The 26,162-nt window shown below is 34.0% G+C and overlaps 1 protein-coding gene across 1 annotated transcript in view; it reads right to left on the bottom strand.

The window, feature by feature from the left end:
• Cop1 (COP1 E3 ubiquitin ligase) overlaps positions 1-26,162 on the bottom strand; it is a 124,101-nt gene that overhangs the window by 75,091 nt on the left and 22,848 nt on the right. The window contains 5 exon segments of the mRNA XM_050135144.1: positions 7,046-7,103; positions 11,861-11,937; positions 13,204-13,263; positions 16,177-16,204; positions 21,113-21,126. Of these exon segments, the coding sequence (XP_049991101.1) occupies positions 7,046-7,103; positions 11,861-11,937; positions 13,204-13,263; positions 16,177-16,204; positions 21,113-21,126 (237 nt within the window).

The raw sequence follows: 26,162 nt of genomic DNA on the forward strand, positions 1-26,162 counted from the left end.
CAGCATCTGAAAGCTATTAGCAGAGGCTTTTTGGACTTGGCATCATAACTGATCTGATGTCCTATTTATGTTAGTAAGTGCATTGACTCATGACATTCTTCTGTGACATAAAAAGTTTGTATAACTACTTCTTCACAGGAACATCTTTGTACAGGGCATGGTCATTCATATTTTGCACAGAATAAATTTGCTCCTATTCCCTCTGCTCTAAGAAATATTTCAGTTAGGCATGCATGGTGGCTCATGCCTTTAATACCAGCACCTAGAAGACAGAAGCAAGTTGGTCTTTGTTAGTTTGAGTCTACCTGGCCTATGCACTGAGTTCCAGATCAGCTGGAGCCACATAATGAGACCCTGTCTCAAAACCAATTAATAATAATAATAATAATAATGTTTCATGCTGACAGCATTAAACAATTCTGCTCTTAGAATATATACTTATAGTCTACCACACATTTTTGTTAGTTTGGAATGCATTCTTACTTGTATCCAATAAGTTAACTATAAAATGCTAGGCCGGGAGGTGGTGGCGCACGCCTTTAATCCCAGCACTTGGGAGGCAGAGGCAGGTGGATCTCTATGAGTTCAAGGCCAGCCTGGTCTACAAAGGGAGTTCCAGGACAGGCTCCAAAGCTACAGAGAAACCCTGTCTAGAAAAACCAAATAAATAAATAAATAAATAAATAAATAAATAAATAAATAAATAAATAAATAAATAAATAAATAAAATGCTCTGCTGAAAAGCAGGTTCACCATCTTGTTTTTATAGGCAAGTGACTGTATTAGATAAAGTGCAGTGACTGACCTGCAACACTGAGTTTGTCTAACTATATTCATGATGTTCATACAGAAACTATCAACTAATGATGGGATTCTCAGAATGTACCCTCATCTCAAATGACTCCTAATTGGGTTTCTCATTCTGAACTCTGTCTGATGTCAGTAGGAACTATTGCAGGACTTCTCTCTTCTTTAGGAAATTTCTCTCTTCTTTAGGAAATTCAGACTCATAGCAGATGACATGAACATAGGCATTTTTATCTCTTTAATCACGCCTTTTCGCAAAATGTTTTACCCTATTGAAAGTTTGAATTTAAAAAAAAAAACTATCAATATCAGAGTTGTTTTGTTTCTTTCTTAACATTTTATAGCAAGTAAGATATTTTATACAACATACTGAAGATGTTTCCGGTATGGGTCTACATTTTGTTTGTGTTTCTACATTTTGTATGCTGACATATTTCACCATTTCTATTTAAACAACTATGTATTTGATCTGGATTCTTATTAAGTACATACAAGTAAATACAAGACATATTTCTATCAAATGTTTTCCTAGTTATCAAATCAACATATATTTGATCTTTCTTTATGCACTACTTTATAAATTCCTTCATAAATATTAATGATATTTCCACTAAATTGTTAATTTTTGTTTTGCTCCTTTAGTAACAGTATTCTTTTATGTTGACTGGGTAAGTACTCTCTTCATATTAACCACAGAATCATTCATTTTTATCAATGAATTTTAAAGTCAATTGATCACATTCTCTGCACACATATGAAATTATTACTGGGAATTTGCTAGAAGAAACCAATTAAATTAATAATTAAGGCCATTAATCTAAATTGTCTTATGATTGTTTACTTTTTTAATATTATATGCATTTTTAAAATTATACATTTAAGACTGCTACTTTTACTCATGCTAATCTGTACTGACTTAATTTATCCTGGGTCTCGATGATAACTAATTTCAATTTATCATATGTGGGTCCTTCTTAGAAAATCTGGGTTTTGTACTTATACAATATTGTAGACTCCTTCAGTAAACACGTAATTTTTTAAATCAATAAATAAAAACAATGACTACCCTTTTTGGTATTTTTATCTTAAACTATTCTATGATTCATAGTACTCACAGAATCTAGTTTGTCTTCAAATTACACCAGTACATTCTATCTGAGATTCTAATTATGGAATGCAGAAGGCATGATATATCCTGTTTGGAATCAATTCATTTTGCTAAGTTTTCCCACGACAAAATAAGTGAAATAGCCTTTTAATGAAGAACAGTAAGTATGCAAAGCGTTTATACTTATAAAACTAGAGGCACCATGTCTACAGTACTCAATGTTATACACACTCCTGTCTTCATCCTGACTTCATTCTCTACTTGTCTCTCTTCTGTTCATTCCTCTCCAGCTAATCCTCAGGACCAGACAGGTTCTATTAAATAGTTTATTTATCTGTTGCTCCTGCAGTTAGAGCTTAGACCCAAAGATAGTGAGATAACTTACTCTCTCACTTCCTTTCCAATCAGAAGACATCTTTGTTTATCTTATTATTGTTTTACCAACTAAATTAGAAACTTGCTTAATATAGTAATTTTTGTGTTTTGGTTTTGTTCAATTATGTGTCTTCAGAACCTATGATAGGGCTCTGTAAATACCAGGTACTTAAAAATACAAACAAATAAAAAACAATGATTGAATGAGTGATTCCTTAACTGTACATGATCTGAGTCATATGCCTGGTTTAAAACCTCAGTTTTATCTTCTTACTAGCTACATTTTCTTGGTCAATCTCTTTAGATGTTCTATGTACCAGTTTATTTCTTTAAAAATGCAAGGTAGTATTTTAAGTTACAGTGTTACTAGCTGGGAAATAGCCACAAAAAGTAATTATGAAATAAAGCTTACCTAATTATTTCCTTTAGTTTCTAACAGCATTTCCCTCACATTCATTCTAATTCTTTATAACACTGCACAAGGTACAGTTGACCCTTCACATTATCAAGTTCTGCACCTACAGATAGAAAATAGTTTGAAAAACAAAAATCTATACTGAACATGTGCGGACCTTGTTAAAAACAAAAAGATTATTCCCTAAACAATATACCCCAGTAACTAATAAAGTTTTTTACATTGTAGTAACTATTACAACTAAGTAATCTAAAGATGGTCCAAAGTATATGGGTTGATATACATAAGCAGACATTACACTATTTTACAAAAGGGACTTGAACATTCAGACTTTTGCTACCACAGAAAGGAAGTATGTATATGGAAAGAACTCTGGCAGGTGCTATTTTGGGGGAAGAACACCTTTTATAAATGTGAGAACAGTATACCCTAAGTTTCTCCTTAAGTTCTACTTTGGTCTATGTTTTGTTTTTGCTATACTCCTTAGCTCATATTTGCCAAACTTATGCTCATCTCTGGTTTTTTTTTTTTTTTGGATACTTTTGTATCAACTTCTTTTAGTTTTGTCTCATACACTGTTATAACTAAAGTGAAAGGCCAAGAGCAGTGGCTCATACCTGTAATCCCAGCACTCAGGAAGCTGAGAAAAAAATTATTCCAAGGGTGAAAACAATATAGGATCCGTGGACAATTATGCTTCAAACACCACTAACAAGAAAATAAAAGGTGAGAATTGAGAATTCCTTAATTCCAGTCTATGAAACTCCAGTAGGACTTATTCCCCAATGGTTGCCCTGTTTTCTTACAGGCTGGATTCTAAAACAAAGCTGTAGGACTAGAGTCGTGTAAGCCTTTTGAAACCAAAGTGCCAAATACTGATATAGAGTTGTCAGATCCACTTTTTTTCCCTGTTGGGTTTCAGTCTTGCTTTGTTCCATTCTTTTCTCATTACATCCTTAACCTTCTCTAATGCAATGGGAATGTATACTCTGTGTAACTGTATATAAGATGTATATAATTTGTGGGTTTTGCTTTTGTTTTAATTTTACAAGGGGTTACAGCTGAAGAGATTGACTTTAGTCTCAGACTTCTGAACAATCTTGAGACTGTTAAAGACTACGGGGAGAGATAGAATATGGTAATTTCAATGAGAAATATCCACTATAACCTCTTATCTGTATGCTTGGGTCCCAAGTTGGTGGATCTGTTTGGGAAAGTTTGGAACATTTAGGAGGTGAGGCTTTGATAGAACAAGAATGCCACTGGCAGTATGTTTTATAGCTTGAGCCCACATCCTCTGGACAGATGAAAAATAATCTCTCTGCTTCCTGACTCGCAGGCTATCTGCACTACAATAAACTCTATCCCCCTAAATTTAAGCTAACATAAATCCTTTTCTCCTCAAATTTGCTTCAACAGGACTTTTTGTGGGTAAAGACTGGAAAGATACTAATGCAATGCCTCAGGGTACCAGAAGTCTTTTGACTACATACCAGTAAGGATATAAAATTAATAAAGTCATAAAAATTCTCAACTTATCCAAGGTTTTTTACATCCACATAAATTATGAACTCAAAATATTGTAAAAATGTATTTAATACTTCTAGCCTACTAAAAGCAAAGTTTAGCAAAACAATCCAATAGACTACTTCCTGTTCACCTTACTGACTGCCTAAAAGGGAGCTGTGGTCTGCTGTCTTAGCCCAGCGCCACTGGAGACTACTATTAACACTATATTCGCTTGCCTAGAAAGGATCACATCACAAGATTCTGAGATTGGTTTTAACTGATTATACACTACTTTTAAGTCATCACACAAATTTAAAAGTAGAAACCATCAAAAGTAAAGAATAGCTACTTTACTCATTTTCTTCTTCTACTAGATTCTGATTTATCTTTTTCCTAGTTCATGGAATTTGACAGAAAATCCACAATAGTGCTATAACATAGTATAATGAAAACATTTTCTTTTTTCCGCCCATCTAAACTTTTCACATTCCTCCAATCACAGATATGCATAATTCTACTGCCAAAAGAAAGTAAGAGTTGGCTTAGAAGAGAGTTAAAAACAATCTATAGGATTAAGGCTCACATAAAATGTATAGGAGCATTCAAGAAAGTTGAATTTTACTCAGAATCAAAGTAAAACCATTATGTGGGATAAATTCTCTCATAATAAATCTTAATCTATTCAGAAGTGGAGCTGGGATATAATATAAAAGCTAAAAACTTTATGCTTAAGTCAGCATGCCCTGGGTTCAAGCCCCAGTACCACAAGCAAGCAAGCAGATAACAAGTCAGAAGAGGAACAAAGGAGTGCAGTGAGGTGTACTGGTGAAAGGCAGCAGCCATTTACACTAGTCTGGATGGCGAGTGAAGTAGCAGCCATTCACATTACTTAGGAAATGTAGTGCTTGTTATTTTCTGCTTTCTGCAAGCAACCGTAAGTGCTTGAAAATTGTGGAATAATGCACTCTGTTTGACGTTATTAAAGACATAGGACAGCCTTGTCTGATATTTAGCCTGTGAAATTATATTCAAAAGGAAAGCATTAAAGCCTTGCTACAAACACTAAACCATTCAGTGCCCAGACTCAGGATCGGCTTTCCTTAATCAAATTGTTATAGTTTTTGTGGCTTTAAAAATTCTACCAACATATCTAACTATATATTATAAAAAACACCCAAGTCAAATGTTTTAATAGCTATAAAGAGATGTCACTCTATGAACCTTAATATAATTAAAAAAGTTTTATTACTATATATTTTAAAAAGTTAAGGTGCTACAAGAGTTTAGCAGTAGCACACTTGCCTAACAGGCACACAGTACTGGATACAATTTCATTAGTGTCAAAACAGAACAAAAAGGGTTTAACAAAACAGGTCAATGCAAGATTGCAAAGGAAGATGATAACAGATGTACAAAGTAGTTTCAAAATTATGAAACAGGTAATTATCCAAGTACTTGGGAAGAGAATGAACCCCAAAAGCTCCATATTCCAAGTTTTCATTTATGAAAGATAACTTTTCTACATAAATATATATAAATAAGTCAGCATTGAAAACATTTTATTTATGTTTTAAAAAACACTTTCTCTACAAATACTAGATCAAAATAGCATACTATTAATGCTCACTTTCTGAATTTTACAATTATATTATGATTACAACAGACAGCATCTTTGTTTTCAAAGAAACATATACAGGATAATCATAGGTAATATGTGTCTATACCTTAACCCAGGAAGGAAAAACTACAAAATATATCTGAAACAAAATTAAATACTTTAGAAAGGAAGAACAGCATATATAGGTAAAAAGAAAATACCTCAGAATGTGAAGATTTTTAAAAAGAAAATTTTAAAAAGAAATATTTTTAAAAAGAAAATGCCTGAGAATGAGAAGATTTTTAGTGTTTGGAAAACTATTTGAATTACAAAAAGGAGTTCTTTTTAGTAGTCTTTCTACTTTTCCCTGAATCTGAAATTATTTGAATATATAGGGTTTAAAAAAAATATTCAGAACTTAAAAACTAAGGATAGCAAATATCAACCCCCCCAGTCAAAGATGGAGAGAATAAAAGTTAAAAGAATCATAAAATTAATTGGATATGGGGCTACTCTTAATTTTATTCAAACCTCTAATTTATATAACTATAAGAAATGCTTAATGTTTTAATATAATGCTACACAATGAATCAATAATTCTACCTTTCCTATCCCTGAGACAAACAATGCCTGACAATATTTTCTTCTTCTTAAGGTCTGACATTAATTCCACAATATTAAAAACACCTCTTAAAAATTCCTACCACTTACAAGCAAGTAAGGAAGTGATTTTTTTTTTTTTAAAGACAGGGCTTCTCTGTGGCTTTGGAGCCTGACCTGGAACTAGCTCTTGTAGACCAGGCTGGTCTCAAACTCACAGAGAGCCGCCTACCTCTGCCTCCAAAGTGCTGGGATTAAAGGCGTGCGCCACCACCGCCCGGCAGTGATTCTGTTATATATCAAAAAAGAAAAGAAAAAGAAAATCCTAGCCTGGCGGTGGTGGTGCATGCCTTTAATCCTAGCACTCGGGAGGCAGAAGCAGGCTGATCTCTGTAAGTTCGAGGCCAGCCTGTTCAACAAGAGCTAGTTTCCAGAACAGGCTCCAAAACTACAGAGAAACCCTGTCTCAAAAACAGAAAAAAAAAAAAAATTAAGTCTTACTAAAAGGGGTATGTCATTATCCAAGAATATTTTAGTAAACTAACCTATTATTTTACAAAATAATACAATGTATTACTTTACAATTTTACCATTCATAGCACGACCAAAACATACTGTCAAGTGTATAACTTACCTGAGAAGTCCCACTGAAACCTGAAGGTTGGCTGTATTCTGTAGAATCAATAATACTACTGCAAAAGGAAGAAAGAACAATATAACTTCAGTATTTTCATTATTTAGTAACAGAAAAAGTTGATCTAAAATGTATCGTTTATAAACCAATTTATTAATAATTTTAAATATACATCTATTACCAATCATTTAATTAGACATCAAATGGCCCATCAACATTTACTCCTCCCAGTGCTTCAAACATACATATCAAGAAAGGTTATAAAAATGGGAAAAAAAATATGGCCACTGTACACATACTATTTACTTCCATTTCCAAATAGGTTAGTAAGGTTTGTAACTTTAAGGAAAAGAGGATTTAACACACTGGGAAAACATTAGCATGCACTTGATGACAACAGTTAACAAGCCCTGTTATGGCACTAGTGGCCATGTGCTCTTGAGCCATTGCAATCACTCAGTTTCCTCATTGCCAAATGAGGCGAATAAGGACTATCTCTACGTAAGTTTCCAGCCCCAAATGGCATGACAAAACCTGGCAAAAGAAAACTATCAAAGGCATAAAATAAATGTAAAGTGACAGAAGTCTTTCTCAAAATCCCAAACCCATATGATACTAGTTTCCTCTGTCCCAGATGCAGTCTGGTTTCTATGTTGTTTTTCATGTGGTTACACCTTCTCCTATTTAACTCTAAGACAACCTTTAGAAACTCAGGCTAGTTTCTTATTTTCTTATTATCTATTTCATTGCTATTGTTTCTCTGCCATCTTAAAAAAAAGTAGGCTCATAAAAACTCCCCACAATTGAAAGGTACTCAAGCACTACAGCTCATAAATGCCTTGAGTCCCAGAACAGGGAAAGCTGAAGTTGAGGCACGAGTATTGGCTTACACAAAAATCATAAATTACTTTATCATTGAAATAACCTAAAGGTTCTGAGAGGTACTTTTGGAGTTTGGATTTTTTTTTTTTTTAAGATTTATTTATTTATTTTGTATACAGTGTTCTGTCTGCATGTATGCCTGCAGGCCAGAAGAGGGTACCAAATTTCATTACAGAGGGTTGTGAGCCACCATGTGGTTGCTGGGAATTGAACTCAGGACCTCTGGAAGAACAATCAGTGCTCTCAACCTCCGAGCCATTTCTCCAGCCCGGAGTTTGAAACTGAAGTGTGAAACTGAAATGTAGCATTATATACAACATTAAAACACAGCAAACAGTTGCTAAAATGAAATATAAAAATTAGCATAAACCCTCACATTTTTAGAAATATGATAATTCGTATAGAATATCCATAAGATTTTTAAAAACTATACACTCCTACTGTCTACATAGGTCTCAGTTCATTATATTCCAGGCTATTTCTTTAGTAAAATTCAGTCACAAAGCCAAGAATCTTTATTGACAATATCAAGAATATATGGACTCTTGGTATCAGATAAGCAATTAAGGACTTCAGTGAACACCAGATAAACTCAGCAGAATTTAGTTACAGACACACACACGCATATGTATAACTATAATAATTTTTTTAAAGGCCATGAATTTGAGAGAGAGTAAGAGATATTGGGAAAGGCTGGAGGAGGAGTCCATGAGGGGAGCTGGAGGTAGGAAAGTTAAGAAGGGAATTACAGAATTATATTTTAGCTAAATCATGAACTTGTCAAATCGCTTTCTTCTAATGGAATATAATTAATGTGTGCATTCCCTGTAGCCATGGATATGTGTGTGTGTGTGTGTGTGTGTGTGTAGGAGGTATCACATGCTATTTTTGGTTTCTTCATACAGGTACTAACAGTTGAGAAATACATACAGGTACTAACAGATGGAAGCCTGTATTAAACATGTTTTCTTTATTAATGAAGCAATTGCTAACATTTCTATATCACTAATAAAATACACGGCTGTGGGGCTAAGTGTGGAGATAAGTCAGTGGGTAGAGTACCTGCTGCTGTGCACACACCACAAGTTACAATCCCACACGCTTCCACACACAAGAAGTACTATCTCTGGACATTAACATTTATAAAAAGGTTGGACAATGTGCCATATCCTCCCATGACTTCCATAAAGGCACTTGCATCCATGCACATAAGTGTGTAACATACACACAAATTTATAAAAATTCTGAAATAACTATACCAAAAAATATTCATTAAAATTTCTGAGGTAAATGAATCCTGATGGATTTAAATCCTTGGAGTCCAAAATTCTACTCTTTCTGAACTTTAAACAGAATGATTAATTTACTGACACAATTATTTTCCATCCCAAGTCAGCATAATCAAGGGAGTAAGTCTTGAGGGGCTGTCATATTTACAATTTTATCATAATGTATTCACACAGTGTTTTATGTCTGCTTGATACAATCCAAATTTGGGATAATTGACCTAAACTCTTCAAGTATTTTAAATAAAGAAAATTAAAGTTTTAAAACAACTTTAAACAATGTTATTATTAAGTTATGAACAAGAAAATAAAAAGCATTTTCTATACTCATTTAAAATTTTATGCCTTCTCATGCCTATGGCATTAAACTAGAGGCAAGGCATAAGGTAAAGAAAGGCACCTCTAGTCCTCCCTGTAATATCCCCAGGCTCAGTATTCCTGAGTTTTGTTCAAGATCTGCTACCTCACACTTCACTTGGTTGTTTACTTATTTATTTTGTTGCTGTTGCTTGGAGAGTTTTGTTGTTTTTGAGAGAGGGTCTCACTATATTGTCCTGGATGGCACTGTGCTCATAGAGATCCCCCTGACTCTGCCTTCTCAGTACCAAGTGCAAAGTTGTTTGTCACCATGCCAAGCTCATGCAACTTTCTTTTCCATCATCATCAATCATAGCCCAAGCTCTCACTCATCTTTCTTAAGTTTTCTAGCTTTTCACCAGGCTTCCAATGGTATGAAATCAGGAATGACATAAAGTGTCTCCTCTCCTTCCACATGGACATTGAAAACATGTTCAAACATGGTTAGGTTTCACTTCATCAGTTGTTATCTCTTTGGAAAGCCCAACTACCTAGAAACGGAGTATTCGTGCAAACATCTAGTCTGCTACACTGCTCTTCCGAAAGCATCATATTTATGTCATGGACTCCTAAGATTATTATACATTTGCCTGTTTAGCATCTCTGCTAACCTTAATATACATACCCAAAAGCCATAAAGGCATGAGCTTTGTCAGAAAAAAATTTAGCATACAAAAAAACTGCCTAACCTATCAGGGGCATTCAACAAATAAATTTTCAAGACTCATAAAATCGAATAGACTGAGTATTATAGTAGTTAAGAAATGCTTTCTGTTAAACTGAGTGACATGACAATGGGAATGAACTGCGAGTTTGTTACTGAAATGTCTGCGGTACTGAGATATCATGTCCCTATAGCCGCATGCGCGCGCGCACACACACACACACACACACACACACACACACACACACAGAGAGCCTGTTATCCAAGATATCATATATAAGAAAGTAAATGATAGGTTAATGATAACAATATCCCACATTAGGATTGTTGTAAAGAAATTTAAAAACTGGTAGGAAAAAGGTGAATTACAAGGTGGCTATTGCTCTTATTCGACTATTTTAAACAGAAAACCCTGAAGTCCAAAATTTAGATACCACATATTTCATGGAATAAATTTACAGCATAATGTATCATATGCATTTACTTTATTATATAAAGAGTCAAATAAAACTAAGCATTATTCTAAATTCTAGGGAGATGGAGCAAGAGCTATATAATTATATATAATTCCTGCTGTAATAAGCATATAGATGGTAAGATTTTAATAATTTGTAAAATGGAGTTTGTTTTAACTATTTTTGTTTTGTGAAACACTTTGTTTTTTGTAACTTAGGTTGGACTTGAACTAGCTATGAAATCAAGGGTGACTTTGAACTAATCCTCAAACTTCCATCTCCCAATATAACAATAAGAATACAAGGACGGGCATGGTAATATGTGTCCAAATCCCAGCTCCTTTAAATGCTGAGATGAAAGGACTGTTAGTCCAGGGAACCTAACAAGACTCAGCCTCTACTATCCACCAATACACCCACACCATTAAAAAAAAAAAAAAAAAAAAAAAAAAAAAAAAGTAGGCAAAGTGAGGAGGTACACACCTTGAAATCCTAACACTATTGCTGAGGAGGTACACACCTTGTAATCCTAACACTATGGCACTTGGGAAGCAAGTTCAGTTGTAGTGGAAAGATTCTGAGTTTGAAGCCAACCCAGGATAAATAATGAGAATCATAATAAAAGACTCAGGAAGACTTAAACTAACACATCTTTCTAAGGCCCTCATTTAAAAATTGGGCAAAGTAACCAATGCCCCAAAATACAGTGAGTTGGAAAAAAAAAAAGATTTAAAATTTTACTTCATCGTTATCATTTTAAGACAGATCTTACTTTGTATCCCTAGCTAGTCTGAAACTTGCTATGTAGATCAGCCTGGCTTCAAACTCAGAGATCTTCCTGCCTTTGCCTCCTGGGTATTGGGATTTAAAGACATGTGCCAGTACCAAGGCTTTTTATTCTTTTCCACTAATATTACCAATTTATGTTTCTAAATTTTGATATAAGATATATTAATTTACAAGACATCAAAAAATTCACCAAACTTTTTATCCATCTCAAAATTTAAAATATTGTAACATCTACCCTCTAACTTAATCCAAAAGATCATTGGCTATCTGTGTTTCATTTCTCAATGATTTCATCATCTGCATTAAAAAGGCTCCTGAGAACTAGAATACCATGAACACATAATACAAAATCCCAAACAATTACGAATGTGAAGCTTTGTACCTGTGTGATGGAGAAGGAGCTTCAAATTGAGGCACTGTGCTATCTTCACTGACAGGAGAGTACAAGCCACTCATTTCCTGAAATTGTAATTATTTGAGTTATCATATACACTCCAAACAGAAAATGTATATTTCAAAAAAGCATATGGCATTATATTCTGTTCTAGCCCCAGGTTCCCATCAGTCCCTTTCTGTCTTCAAAACCAAACTTGTCAAAGATTCCTTTCCATAAAGTACAAAAGCAAAGTTAATCTGAAATTTAGGAGGAAGCTATTACTAGTGTTAAAGGACTATGAATCCCATTAAATACTATTCTAACTAATGAAAGCACTGAATGCAGAAAAACTCAAAAGGAAGTATACCAGAGAGGACATACAGCGCATTCTGTACACAGTGAACTGACTACTCATGCAGGTGATGATCTATTAATGTATATTAGCATAAATATGTTGGGACAGTGACTAGATTACAACATTCAAATCTTCAAAGTAAATGACAAAAACTCTCTAAAAGTAATCTACAAATAATAAGAGTAATACTTCTTGAATTAATTATTGACTTTAATAAGAACATAAATTATGATTATTGCTCATTAACCCAAAGGCAAGGGGCTGATCAGAGATGATCACATAAATTACATCGCTGAATATTATTGATTAGCTTCCCTTTTTACTTATGTAAAAATTTTGTTTTGTGGAAAAACAGCAAATTTAAAAATAAAAACTATAGGCACATAAAAAGGTAAAATTATTTTTGGCTTAGCTCAAAAATAGTCAAACAGGTAATATAAACATAAGGGATACTGAGTTCCCATTGAATACTATAATACTCATTATCCTTTGACGTATTTTATAAGTCAGCAAAAGGAAGTCATGTGTGTAAATAAGTAAAGTGCACACTAATTTAAATGTAGCCAAATGTAGACCTCAACTCACAATAGTCTATGAATAGCCCAACAAATTTCTAGAAGTAAAAGCTGCATTTTATTATAAACTCCAACAACATTAACAATGTATTTAAATCACTAAATTATCATTAGTATCCAATAAAAAACAACTAGTAAAAATGTAACATTATTTTTAAAATTAATAAAAGAATGAAACCATAAGTCATTTTTAGAAAATAATGAAGGATTAGTAGGAAATTATTTAGATTGCAAATAGAAAACTGAACAAATTTTGTTCCATTTAATCAAGAATCATAGCAATAAATGTCAATATAACTTAAGATTACAATTTATCTTCAAAAAAGTATTCAGACTTTGTCCCCGTGCACCACCAGCTGAACTGTCAACTAAGATGAAGGTAAAACTATGAAAAATGTGAGAATTTCTCGATTTCTTACTTCCACTCTTTTAATATCCTCTTCCAAAACACTTAGTTCCTTCTGGATCTGTTCCAATTGCTGTAGATTAAAGAAATGGAGAAAAAAATTCTAATCTAAACCACAATTTCAGCATCATGAGAAAAAAATTAGATTTGGATAAAAGAAAAAAGGATACTAAACTGACAACTAAGAGCAAAAATAAGGGGACTGAAAGAAAAGAAAATCAGAAGTAAATTTGAATGTTACCAATTCAAATAAAGATACTTGTCTATATGGAAACACAATATTATGTTTATTTACAATAACAATGACTGATTTTTATAATAAAAATATAAAAATGAACAATAACAATAAAATTACTTAAAAATACAAGATATCCAAAATCTTTCACATTTCCTCATTTAGTTGACTGCTTTTTTAAGGCACATTTTGTAACCCACTTTATTAGTATGATAGTGGTTCAGCCAACCTCAAAGCAACTATAAACTAAGCATTTAAATAAAAACATTTAAATATTTGGCTTTTTATATTGTTCCCATTAGATCATAACCATTTGCGTGCATATTGAAAGATTTCCTTAATAGAGAGATTTAGGATGTTTGCAACTATCATAAATCTAGAACATACAAGTATCTCAAATGTCACTTTTATCATATTAAAAGTTTATTTTAGATTTTATTGAGAGATGATTAATCAACAGAAATAGCTAAAAATCTTCATTATACACTAAGCTTGTAGCACAGGTAATAAAAACCTAAGATCAGAAAAGCAAACAGCCAACCACTAGAAAGACCTTTTACCCCTACCAAATCTTTAGACAGAAAGGGCAAAATTCTGTCTCCATGAATCCCCACACTGCACACTGCACTCAGTTCCTGTCTCCTGTCTCCACCTCCCCACAGTTGGGATTAAAGGCTTGTGATCCCAAGTGTTGGGCTCACCTTTGTGTGAGCTCTATTTCTCTTTTAGACAGATTCGATCTTGTGTAGCCCATGGTGGCCTTGAACTAACAGAGACCCTCCTGCACCATGCCACGCCCCAGTCCTGGAATTAAAGGCTTGTGCCACCACTCCCTGGCCTGTACGGCTGACTAGTATGGCTGCTTTGCTCTCTGATCTTCAGACAAGCTCTATTTAGTAAAACACAAATAATAAACCACCATATAAGCTGCTTTCCAGAAATTCTAAATACCCCAAGTAAGCATAACTAGGTGTTTTACTTTAACACAAATATATTGGACCATTTAAAACTATGAAAACTGTAACAGATAATTGCATAATACTGATTGCTAGATTTGAAGCAGGTACTACATATATTAGGAAAATGAGGCATAGAAAGGCTAGGTAATTTGATGAAGAGCATTCAGCGGTGAGCAAAGAACTGAAATTAGAATCAAAGCAGCCTTCTTATTGTAGTAAGCAAGCTGTCAACCATAGCAACACTGTCTCAAGACAACAGCACCTTATAGCTTACGCCTTAATGCCAGTACGAGAACATTTTTAAAGGTCTCTTAGTATGAGTAGTGTCTACTGCAGCAAAATAAGCACAGTGAGTGTTGTTTAATTGCTGAATTTATTGATATAAATGTTTGTCACAGCATTCTGCTGAGCATGGAAAACAGTACAATGGAAGTAATCTTCAAAACAGAATCTAAGTAAAATTAGATCTTAAAATCAAAGATGGAGCCCTAAAAGACTTACAGAATTTTACAAGAGGTAAAGTCAAAATAAAAAGAGTAAATAATAAGAAATGCTAAAGCTATGAAGAAAGGAAATAATAAAAGGAGCCCATAGCAATGAATATATTTGCCTACCATCAATTTAATCAAAAAGGATGAATCAAGTACTAGACAGTAGAGAAAGCTAACATTAAAGAAGCAGGCAAAGTAATATACATATTAAGTGGAAAGAGAAGAAGGCCAAATTTAGCCACCAACCCAAGGGAGAAGATATATTCAGAGAAATCAATGGTTACAAAACAGTGATTAGTATTATCAAATGTTTTCAATTAAACATTGCATCTACTTTAAGAAAACTTTGCTCATTCATAAAAAGCATAACACAAGCATTTCTACCTTAACTAAAACAACTTGGTAGTCTTTCAAATAAAGGCTGGTCAAGTGGTCAGTTTTCAAAGCCTCAAACTCACAGTGTATACACAAACCCACAACTTCCTCTACATTCGTTCCATTGCTATTTCCAACAATCTGTGCTCCATTCTGATATAAAAAGTACTCTAGCACAGCTCACATGAAAGCCATGCAGTTAAATGGCTCTCAACCTATTTTACATTCTATAAACAACCCAGTTATTCCTCACCAACTGCTGAAGTCTTTTGTTTCACAGATGCTTAAAATTCCAATGGCTTTTGCCAACATAGTACTCTTAGGGTCACCTCTTAAATATTTTAATTCAGTTATTTTTAAAGGTAGCACTCCTAAATATCTTTATGAAGAAAGTATTTTAGCCGGGCACTCGGGAGGCAGAGGCAGGCGGATCTCTGTGAGTTCAAGACCAGCCTGGTCTACAGAGCTAGTTCCAGGACAGGCTCCAAAGCCACAGAGAAACCCTGTCTCGAAAAACCAAAAAAAAAAAAAAGAAAAGAAAAGAAAAAAGTATTTTATTCTCAGGATTATTAAAAAGAATGCTAGAAACAGTTGATATAAAAAAAACCTATATCAACATAGATAATCCAGATCACATTTGATCATTAATATAGCCAGAAAAGAATTAGTAATTTTTCTAATATATGAAAACTTGAAATATGAGAGAAAATTCTGATGTCACCTGAAATGACACAACAGTCAATTTTTATTTCTGTCTCATCTTTCTAGAGTACTCACATACCTATTTTAATACATAGGAGCTGCAGTATTTTTAAGATGAATAATAAAAAAAATGGCTAATATCAAATAATCTATACTTTTAAAACCACGATTTCAGGGCTAGAGAGATAGTTCAGAGCTAAAGTACTTGCAGTTCTTCCGAGTACCTGTGTTTGATTCCTAACACCTACATAGCTCAGACCCATGTGTTAGCTTCAGTTCCAGCGATCCCCTGCCCGCTTCTGGCCTCCACAGGCACCAGCACGTGTGTGATGTACAAACATACAAGCAGTCAAAACATCAATGCACATAAAATGAAATAAAATTATTTTAAAATAAATCACTGTGCATGGTGGTACGTGCCTTTAATCCCAGCAGTTGGAGGCAGCCACAGGGAGATCTCTGTGAGTTCAAGACCAACCTGGTCTACATAGGGAGCTCCAGGACAGCCAGGGCTGTTACACAGAGAAACGCTGTGTAACCTTGTCCAAAAACAAAAAACAAACAAACAAAAATCAGGACTTTCATATGGATCTTAAATGAAACAAATAACCAAGGTAAAAGTGTTATCCTGATAAATATAAAAATGGTGTTAAAAGTTATTTTGGATGTCAGGCAAGAAATTAAAATGGAAAATTAAAAGAAGTCTGAAGAAAAGAAACTGGTTAGAAATTACATATTAGATTCAAGGCATTTCCATCTCAAGATATCGATAAAGGATATTTTAGTACTAATACACGGAAGACAAAGAATAAACATCTGAGAGAACAGTGCTAAATTTAACCTCTAGGCATCATAAACCCAAAATGCAGACTGCCAGAATAAGACAGACAGGGGTCCAAGTTTGTTTTGGAAATAAGTAGTCCATGAAGGTGACTGCTATCATATAAATGAAATTCTGTCACAACTTGAGAGTGATAAATTCAATCAAATTTGACTTAATAAAAATGCAGAATTTAGAGCTACTAAAATAAATACAGTAAATGACAGCACTGATTCAGAACATGTTCCTAAGACATCAGTAGCCAGCACTTTCTAAATAGTGTTAAAAAAAAATAAAAGAAGAAATACTTAAACATTTAAAAAGAAAAGTGTCTCAAAAGTGCTCTAAAAACAGAGTTTGAAATTGAGGACTACTCTATTACTGATAATGGTTTTAAAACAGGTAGTAATCTTTTGTACTCACTTCTTTGAGCTTTTACTAATTGTTTGATAAAGTGGATATATGTGAATATTGAGCTCACTTGTGAATTCAATTGTGTAACAATATTATTTAGAATAAATTATACATACATAATCTAAAATAAACAAAGGAATGTGCTATTAGAGAAAAGGCTGGTAATCAAAAGAAAATAGCAAAGCTCAGTGTATACTAATTCTAAACAAGAAACTACTAAGAGCAAAGTATAAAGTCAAAACCCTTATTGTTCTATATAATAATAACGATACATACTTAATTTACTATTTAATGGCAGGCTTAATAATATTAATACTTCATTTAGCTCTCCCGCAGCATTTTATTTTTAGCCAAGAAACAAATGAAACAAAAAGTAAATGAACAAACTAGGGAAAACAAGAAGGTATAGTTTAAAAAATGTAAATGGTGGGCTCACATATCAATCCACACACTGGTTTGCACATGCATACTCAAAAAGACACAAATTATTATAAATTAGTGCAAAAACTGGGGGGATCTACAAAACAGAGATGTACTAAAAACAAACAAGCAAGCAAACAAACACTCAAATGGCTGAATACATGCCTATAATCCCAGCACGTGGCAGACAGAAACAGTATTTATTTCAGGCTGGGCTATATACAGCTTAAAGTACACCCCTCTTCCAAAAAAAAAAAAAAAAAAAAAAAAGTACAGACAAATCAGAAGAGAAATTTTGAAAAACTACTCAAGAAATCAAATGGAGAAAAATATTCTAACAGAACAATGAGATAGTTCAGTGGGAAAAAACACTCGCCTGGGGAGCTGAGCCCAAAGTGGAAAGAGAGAACACACTCCTAGAAAGTTGACCTCTGACCCTCATACCCATGAAAGTACTCATGTGATACCCTCGTACACACACAACTGTAATAAAAAGTAATGTTTTTTTTAAGTATAATAAAAATTTTTAAAAAAGAATAAGCACAAAGCAATAAAGCAACAAATCTAATCGGTGTTGTTTACAATAGATCTACACTAGGTCTAAACACAAAAAGAGAAACTGTAGATTAGTTGGCAAATGCATGCCTCTAAAACACAAGGACCTTTCTTTTTAATTTCTAGAATTTATGACCCATGATTATAATCCCAGAACTGGGGAAGCTGAGGCAGCCTGGCCAGCCAGCTTAGTCTAGCTGGCGGGTTCTAAGTCAGTGTGGTTGTCGTCTGACTTCCAGACACATGTACAAATATGCATCTGCATGCACACAAAAGCATATTGCAACTATATACAGTCAGAGGTAAAATCACCTCAAATATAACAGTTCTAAAATCACTATGACAATATCACAAAGATTCAGTAAAGAAGCAAAACAATGTCAACACACATTTAACAAGCTTATACTGCACAACACTTGAGAAGTGCAAAACTTACTAACTACCAGATGGTAAATAGTATATGCAAAGAAGGCAAATCCTTTTCAAGGAATGTACCTAACAAAAGAAGTAAAAAACGTCTATAAGAAAAGCTATGAAACACTAAAGAAAAAAACTGAAGGAGACACTAGAAGGTAGAAGAATCTCTCGCATTCAGGGATCAGCAAAATTAATATTGTAAACCTGACAATAACACTGAACAAAATTTACAGATTCAATGTAATCTCCAACAAAATGTCAATGATATTTTTACAAAAATAGAAAAATAAAAATCTAAAATTCAGGGGAAAAAAACCCACAAAGACCTCAAATAGCTAATACAATCCTGACCTAAGAGAACAAACTAAAAATACCATTACATATAATTTTAAATTATACAGTAATGCAAAAATGAAGAAAATAAAATGGCTACCACACAAAAACAGGCAAGACTAAAATAGAGGATCCAAAAATGACCCATGTAACTACACCTACAGAATTCTCAACAATGGGTTCAAAACAGATCTTGAGAAAAACAGTCTCTCTGGCAAATGGTGGCATGAAAACTGGATACCCACATGTAAAAGCATAAAAATAGATCCCCACCACTTACCCAGAATTTCAAAACACAACAAATAAACAACAACCACATAAAGAAAACCATTAAAATACCTTACTATAAGACCTCAAATTGCCAGGCAGGAGTGGCATACACCTTTAATCTCAGCATTCGGAAAGCAGAGACAGGTGGATCTCTGTGAATTCGAGACCAGATTGGTCTACAGAGCTAGTTCCAGGACAGGCTTCAAACCAAAAGACCTGAAACTTTGAAAACACTGGGATAAAACATAAAGAAAGCACAAAGATTCAGGACAGACAAGGACTTTCAGAATAGTATTTCAATATCAAGAATCAACAAGTGGAACTGAACCAAATCTTAAAACTTCTGCATAAATTTAAGGTGTGCCTAAGACTACAGAGGGACTTCAAAGGCAACATGGCAGAATTAATGAAAGCTTATTTCAAAGAAAAAGAAAAGAAAAAAAAAAAAAAGAAAGAAAGAAAAGAATAAAGTAACAAAGGAAGCCTGGGGATTTAGCTTAGTGGGAGAACTCCTTACTGCCTAGCATGCATAAAACCTTGAGTTTAATCTTCAGTACCAAAAAGAATCCCTGGAGACTAATAAGGGAGCTTTCCCAAGCATAAGGGTAATGGAACATGAACAAATCAAAGAGTGCTAAATAGTATAGAGTACAAACCTGAGATCCCAGTATTCTAAAGGCTCAGGCAAAAAGACTGAGAATTCAAGGCCAACCTGAGCTACAAGACCCTCTCTCAGAAAAGAAAGAATTAAAATTGAAACAATAAAAGAGTGTTTCTGTTATGGTAAAATTAAATCAGCAAGTGACAAAAAAAAAAAAAAGAAATCTTCATATTCAAGTAATGTTTATCCACTGTCAAAAACAGTACCCCACATAAAGTACGTCCAAAAACATTTGATGTAGCTAAAATGAAAAAGGAAAAGTACAACACAGGCCCTTGTATAATAAAGCCCACATAACAAGCACAAACAGTAAGACATGAGAAACAAACAGGAACGTAGCAAGGGAGTGATAGAAGCTAAAATAAAACAGAACACAGGATAGTCAAAAATTAATTTTTAGAGTAAAACTGATATGTCCTTGGGAAGAACCAATCAATGATTGATAAAAGAACAATAATGCTATAAGCAATATCACAAATAAAAGAGGTCATTAAGTTTTGAGAGAACAATAAAAAATTAAGAACAAACACATCAAAAGTTCATGGTAGAGAACTTCTCGGGAAAGTGTAACATAAAAAGTAACCAACAAATATCTGGATCCACATATAACTATTTAACTGAATTAATAATCTGAAATCCAGTGAAAACAAATCAGATCTAGATGGCGTTTCTAGCTAGATTCTAAACACTGAAAAACAGACATGCATCATCAACTGCATGAATTCTGCTCACCCCAAACAAAAGAACACCAGGAGAGTATATACCTCCCAAATCATCTGTTAAAGTTAACAATCTTTACAGCAAAACTGCACAAGATCTGCCGGACAAAAACACTTCACTATCTCACCCATGAACATCAACACACAAAAAAATTTGAAATAAAACACTAATGATCCAAATCACACAAAAGAGTACACAAAAAGCTCACAGTTTGCTTTACACAAAAAGTTGAATTCAAGTAATGGAATAAATTATCCTGATGGGCCTCCTAGAAAACAAAACATTCTATAAAAGACAACCCTGCAACAATCTTGGTGGCTGGTCACTACAGATACATAACTGACTGACTTTCTAATGTTAAACCTATTATTTATCCAGATTAAGAAAATGAAAAAGAAAAATTCTATGATTATCTCAGATGTACAAAACTCCTGAAGTATACTCAATCCCATTCATAATTGAAGAAAAAAATCCTCTTACTAAAAATAGAAATATATTTCCTTGAATGATTAAAAACAAAACAAAACCCTATGGGGGATTAAAAACCTACAGAAATCTCCATACCTAATGGTGACACGTCGAATGATTTCACTTTGAGAGCAGTATCAAGACTAGGATGCTCAGCTATCACCACTTCTATTCATCACTGTACCGGATGTCCTAGCCAGCAGAGCAAGACAAGAAAAATAAATAAAAGATATAAGGATCATAGAGAAAGACATTGAATTGTTATTGCAGATTATGGTGTGTACATAGAAAACATAAAAAAATCTACAAATAAGAATTAATGAAAGTCTAACAAGGCTGCTGGGGACTAAAGTTATGTACGTCAGTTGAATTTCTATGTATCAGCAATATTAAGAAAATAAAATCAAAAACAGATAAGCACTGAAATCATAAAATCTAAACAAGATATGAAAGACTGGTAGTCTTTGAAAGTATCAAAAATTTTAAAGATGGTTTAAAATCTAAAGTATGTAGAAATATCAAGTTCAACAGCACAATGCTATGAAGATATATTCTCAATTTTCTATAAAGTCAATGTAATCCCCATAAAAATCTCAGCAGGCTTAACATGGAAATGCATTAGCGGATTCAATTATGTGTAAGAAAATGCAAAGAGCCATAAATATACAAGAGTTTCTTGAAGAAAATCAGTCACTTAAGGTTCTAGCACATAATATGGTACTTCCCAAAGGATAGACAAGTCAAGCATGAGGGCAGAAAGAGAGTCCAGAGGCAAATATACATATACATAGACATAGACACATAAGAAATGAAAGTGAAAAACTTAAGAATAATGGGAGAAAGAATGGACTTTTAATAAAGAATATCTGGGCACCATGTAAAAAGATCTCTAAATACCACATAATACAACAAAACAAAACAAAACAAAAACCTCCAAGTAAAGCAAAATTCAAAATGTGAAAGATAACAAAACAGTTTCAAATGAAAGACAATACAGGAAAATATCTGTACAACCACAGGTAAAGATTCTTTACCTAGCACCAAAAAAAACAAACAAAACAACAACAACAAAAAAAAACAAAAACAAAAAACTAAGAAAGATAACTTCTATCCATCAAATAGCCATCAAACAGCTCAACAGAAAAAAAAGTATCCCAAATAGAAGAAAACTTGATCCTTGTGTTAGATCAATATAACAAAGAATTTATATCAAAACAAGTTACAAGCAGTAAGCCACAAAAAAATTAAGTAAATGGAAAAGCTACAACTAAACTTGTGTAAGTAGTGCTTCATTCAGATGCACATAAAAAATAATCCACAGAACCAGCAAACATAACACCATGTGCTCAACCTGTTAATCATCAAGAAAAAGGCAAATTCAAACTCCAAAGAGATAGCAATGCATACCTGCAGGAAAAGTTTTTAGTTTATAAACTAGAAAAAGTCACTGATAACTTCTGATAAGAATAAAACACAATACAAAAACCCATACAGGTCTGTAGAAGGAATCTGCAATCCAAGGAGTACTGTTTAGAGAACACTTTAGCATTCTCTCTTTGATGTAAGATATACATACCCTACGACTTACTGATTTACATGTATCTTATACAAGTAAATATTCTAATATACACATATGCACAATATCAGCATTGTTTATGAACAGTCCCAACTAAAATCAACCCAATGTCTACCAACAATTATTTTTATGAAAATAATATATACTTATTCAGTGAACACTATGAAATACAATCAGAAAATATCATGGTAAGTTTTTTGTCAAGCAGACGAGCTAGGATCATTTGGGAAGTGGGATTCTTAATTGTGAAAATTTCCCTATTAGATTAGCCTCTGAGGCATTTTCTTGATTAATGATTGGTATGGCAGGGCCCAGGTGACAGTGATTGGTGGTCCTGAATCCTATAAAACCAGCAGGCTGAGAAAACCATGGAAAACAAGTCAGCAAGAACACTCCTCCATATCCTCTGCTTCAGTTCCTGCCATGAGCTCCCGCCCTGACTTCCCTCAGTGATGGAAGATGACTTGAGACTTGATAGCTGAAATAAACCCTTTCCTACACTGGCTGCTTTTGATCACAGAGGGGTTTTTGTTTTGTTTTTTATTTGTTTGTTTGTTTTATCACAGCAGTAGAAACAACTAATTCAGACATCCAACTAGCCATGTATATCCATATAGGTGAACCTTAACACTGAGGCACATAAGGGCGGGGCAGATTACATACTGCACAAATACATTTACATAAAGCTCAAACACAGAGACCTATAAATGCTTAAGCAGCAAAACATTCAAGAAAGACAAGAGAAGTTACTACCATAAACATCAGGATGTTAGCAAACAGGAAAGGGAGAAAGGAATCTGAGAGGGTAGTCAGGAAACCTCTGGAATCCGAGCAATGCTTCAATGCTTTATTGTATAATCAAGAGAGTTGTGTGCATATTATTCTATTCTAAAGCATACACTCAATTGATACAGCTTTCCATGTTTCATTTCATATAAAATGGTAAAAATTCAATTCATTCCAACTGAAGTCAACTATTTAATAAAGAAGGTCCAAAAATTGCCAGAAAGTCTATTTCAAAAATAAAGAAGTGAAAAATTAAACAATGATTCTAATACTGGTACAGATTTAAATGGATACAAGTGCTTTTTACCTGGAATCCAAAATTTTTCTACCATTCTATGAAAAAAAGACATTCATCTAGATACAGTTATTAAATGCTATGCTAGGAAAGCTCTCATGTGACTGCTAAAGATCCTCTCCTCTTAATATTTATATCTATGTGGGGAACTCCCTCTTAAGTTTAGAATAGAACATTATTTTTTATTTTAAACAAAGAAAAACTGGCGAAACTGTTAACGTAAAAATGAAGTGTCAGACCTGTAAGATGGCTTACGGGATAAAGGCACAGACATCGAGTCAATGATCTCAGTAGGATCTCAGGGACATACAGGGTAGCACAAAACATGTTCCCTCATGATGCCTTATATTCTGTGTATGCCACCCCTTCCTAACCGAACTGCACAAAGTAAATAAAATAGAATAATTATTTAGACTTTAATAAATTAGCTCCTCGGTCACTTGTAATAATTAAAACTAAAATAACCAAAATTAAATCAATCATGGATACACTAAAAAAAAAAATGCAGTAGTGCCTGTATGTGTATGTATGCTTACTATAGGCTCCAATATCCAGAAACACTTGGAATTAGTATTTTTTTTTACCTAAACTACCTATAAAATACAGTATAAGTGGAAATCAATCTCAAAAATATTAGACTCAAGCTAAAGGACCCAGCACAATTTCCCAAGAAGTTTAATGACAAAAACAGAAAACCAGTAACAAAGCCATGGATTCAATGAAGTAATAGAGATAATACTAGAAATTACCAGGTACCTGAGAAAAGACCTATTAGACTCATTAACAAAATTACTGCTGGCACACAATTATCCTTCCCACCCATCATTCCAATTTTTGCACTTTATGACAGGTTCTGTTCAAAAATTTTTGTAGGCAAATATTCATACAAGAATGACTAAACAGAACTGCTCCAGGAACAAGGACAGATACATTTTGTGACTAATATGATAAAAATAGTATCTCTACAGAACAAAGACTAGATAGACTCAGATTTCCTGAGCTTAGGATCCCTTAGCTATAACACAAATCCATTAGAGGGACCAATCAGTCCAGATGGACCCACCTCTACACTGCTCTGTGGGGTCTGAGAGTCAAAGCAAACTCATGCACAGACAAAACACCTCATGGGAAATGAAGTCTTTCATCTCAACCCACTAGGATCAGTTCTTCGGCCAGCACCTACTAAAACTGTGGTAGTGCTAACTTCTTAGTTTGCTAGTGAGAGTAAAAACCTCTGCCCTTTTGAGGTTTTATGGATATAAAAAAATTAATTGTTAACACTTGAAACTATACAGAAAAAAGAAACTTAATATTGAATAAAAACGTTAAAATTTTCAGTATACGGAAAATTCTCAGACATTTCATTTAACTTCTTCCATCCTGATGGATGGATTATTCACTGTACTGACATGTTTAGTCATCAAGGCCTTTACAAGTATCAAGTACTTTACAACTAACCAAATATCATTTAAAAGGAAGTATAAGTCTAAGACAAAAAGAAATATGTAAAATGACTGTAACACTATTTCATGCATTCCATTTAATAAGTAAAATAGACAAGAAATATGAAAGCTAATCAGTTTTATAGAGAATTTTTCACCACAGGAACAGGAGACAGGAGGGTTCACAATGCACACACTGCATTTATTTATTTATTTATTTTAAATATTTATTTATTTATTATGAATACAATATTCTGTTTGTGTGTATGCTAGCAGACCAGAAGAGGGCACCAGGCCCCATTACAGATAATTGTGAGCCACCATGTGGTTGCTGGGAATTGAACTCAGGACCTCTGGAAGAGCAGGCAATGCTCTTAACCTCTGAGCCATCTCTCCAGCCCATATACACTGCATTTAAAACATCCATGAATCATATGTTTTCAGTTTTGTTACTTATAGTGATCCAAGGATCAGGGCTTCAACAACATCTAGAACTTGCTAGAAATGCACAGTCAGGGACCAAAGACTCCCTTTAATTTAATAAGAGAGAGAGAGAGAGAGAGAGAGAGAGAGAGAGAGAGAGAGAGAGAGCGAGCGCGCGCGAGAGAGCAAGCGAGCGCGATTCTAGGGTGACTTGACTGAATGACCTCGTTAGCTTAGGTTCTGTGTGTAATGCTTAGAGAGTATTTGCTCCTCATGCAGAGGATGACCTAGGTTCAGTTTCTAGCACCCAAGTGGCTCACAAGCATCTGTGAATTCAGTTCCAGTGAAGCCCATCCTCCTCCTCTACCCTCCAAAAGCACCAAGCACACTTGTGGTACAATCACATACATGCAGGCAAACACTCACACAAATAAAATAAAAACTTTTTTAACTTTAAAGAAGCACTGTGCTCCACCACATTCCAGCACTTGGGAGGCAGAGGCAGGCGGATCTCTATGAGTTCGAGGCCAGCCTGGTCTACAAGAGCTAGTTCCAGGACAGGAACCAAAAACCTACGGAGAAACCCTGTCTCGAAAAATCAAAAAAAAAA

This window comes from Alexandromys fortis, unplaced genomic scaffold, assembly GCF_014885135.2.
Source record: "Alexandromys fortis isolate MF-2015 unplaced genomic scaffold, M_Fortis_MF-2015_v1.1 scaffold_21, whole genome shotgun sequence".
In the NCBI taxonomy this organism is placed as follows: Eukaryota; Metazoa; Chordata; class Mammalia; order Rodentia; family Cricetidae; genus Alexandromys; species Alexandromys fortis.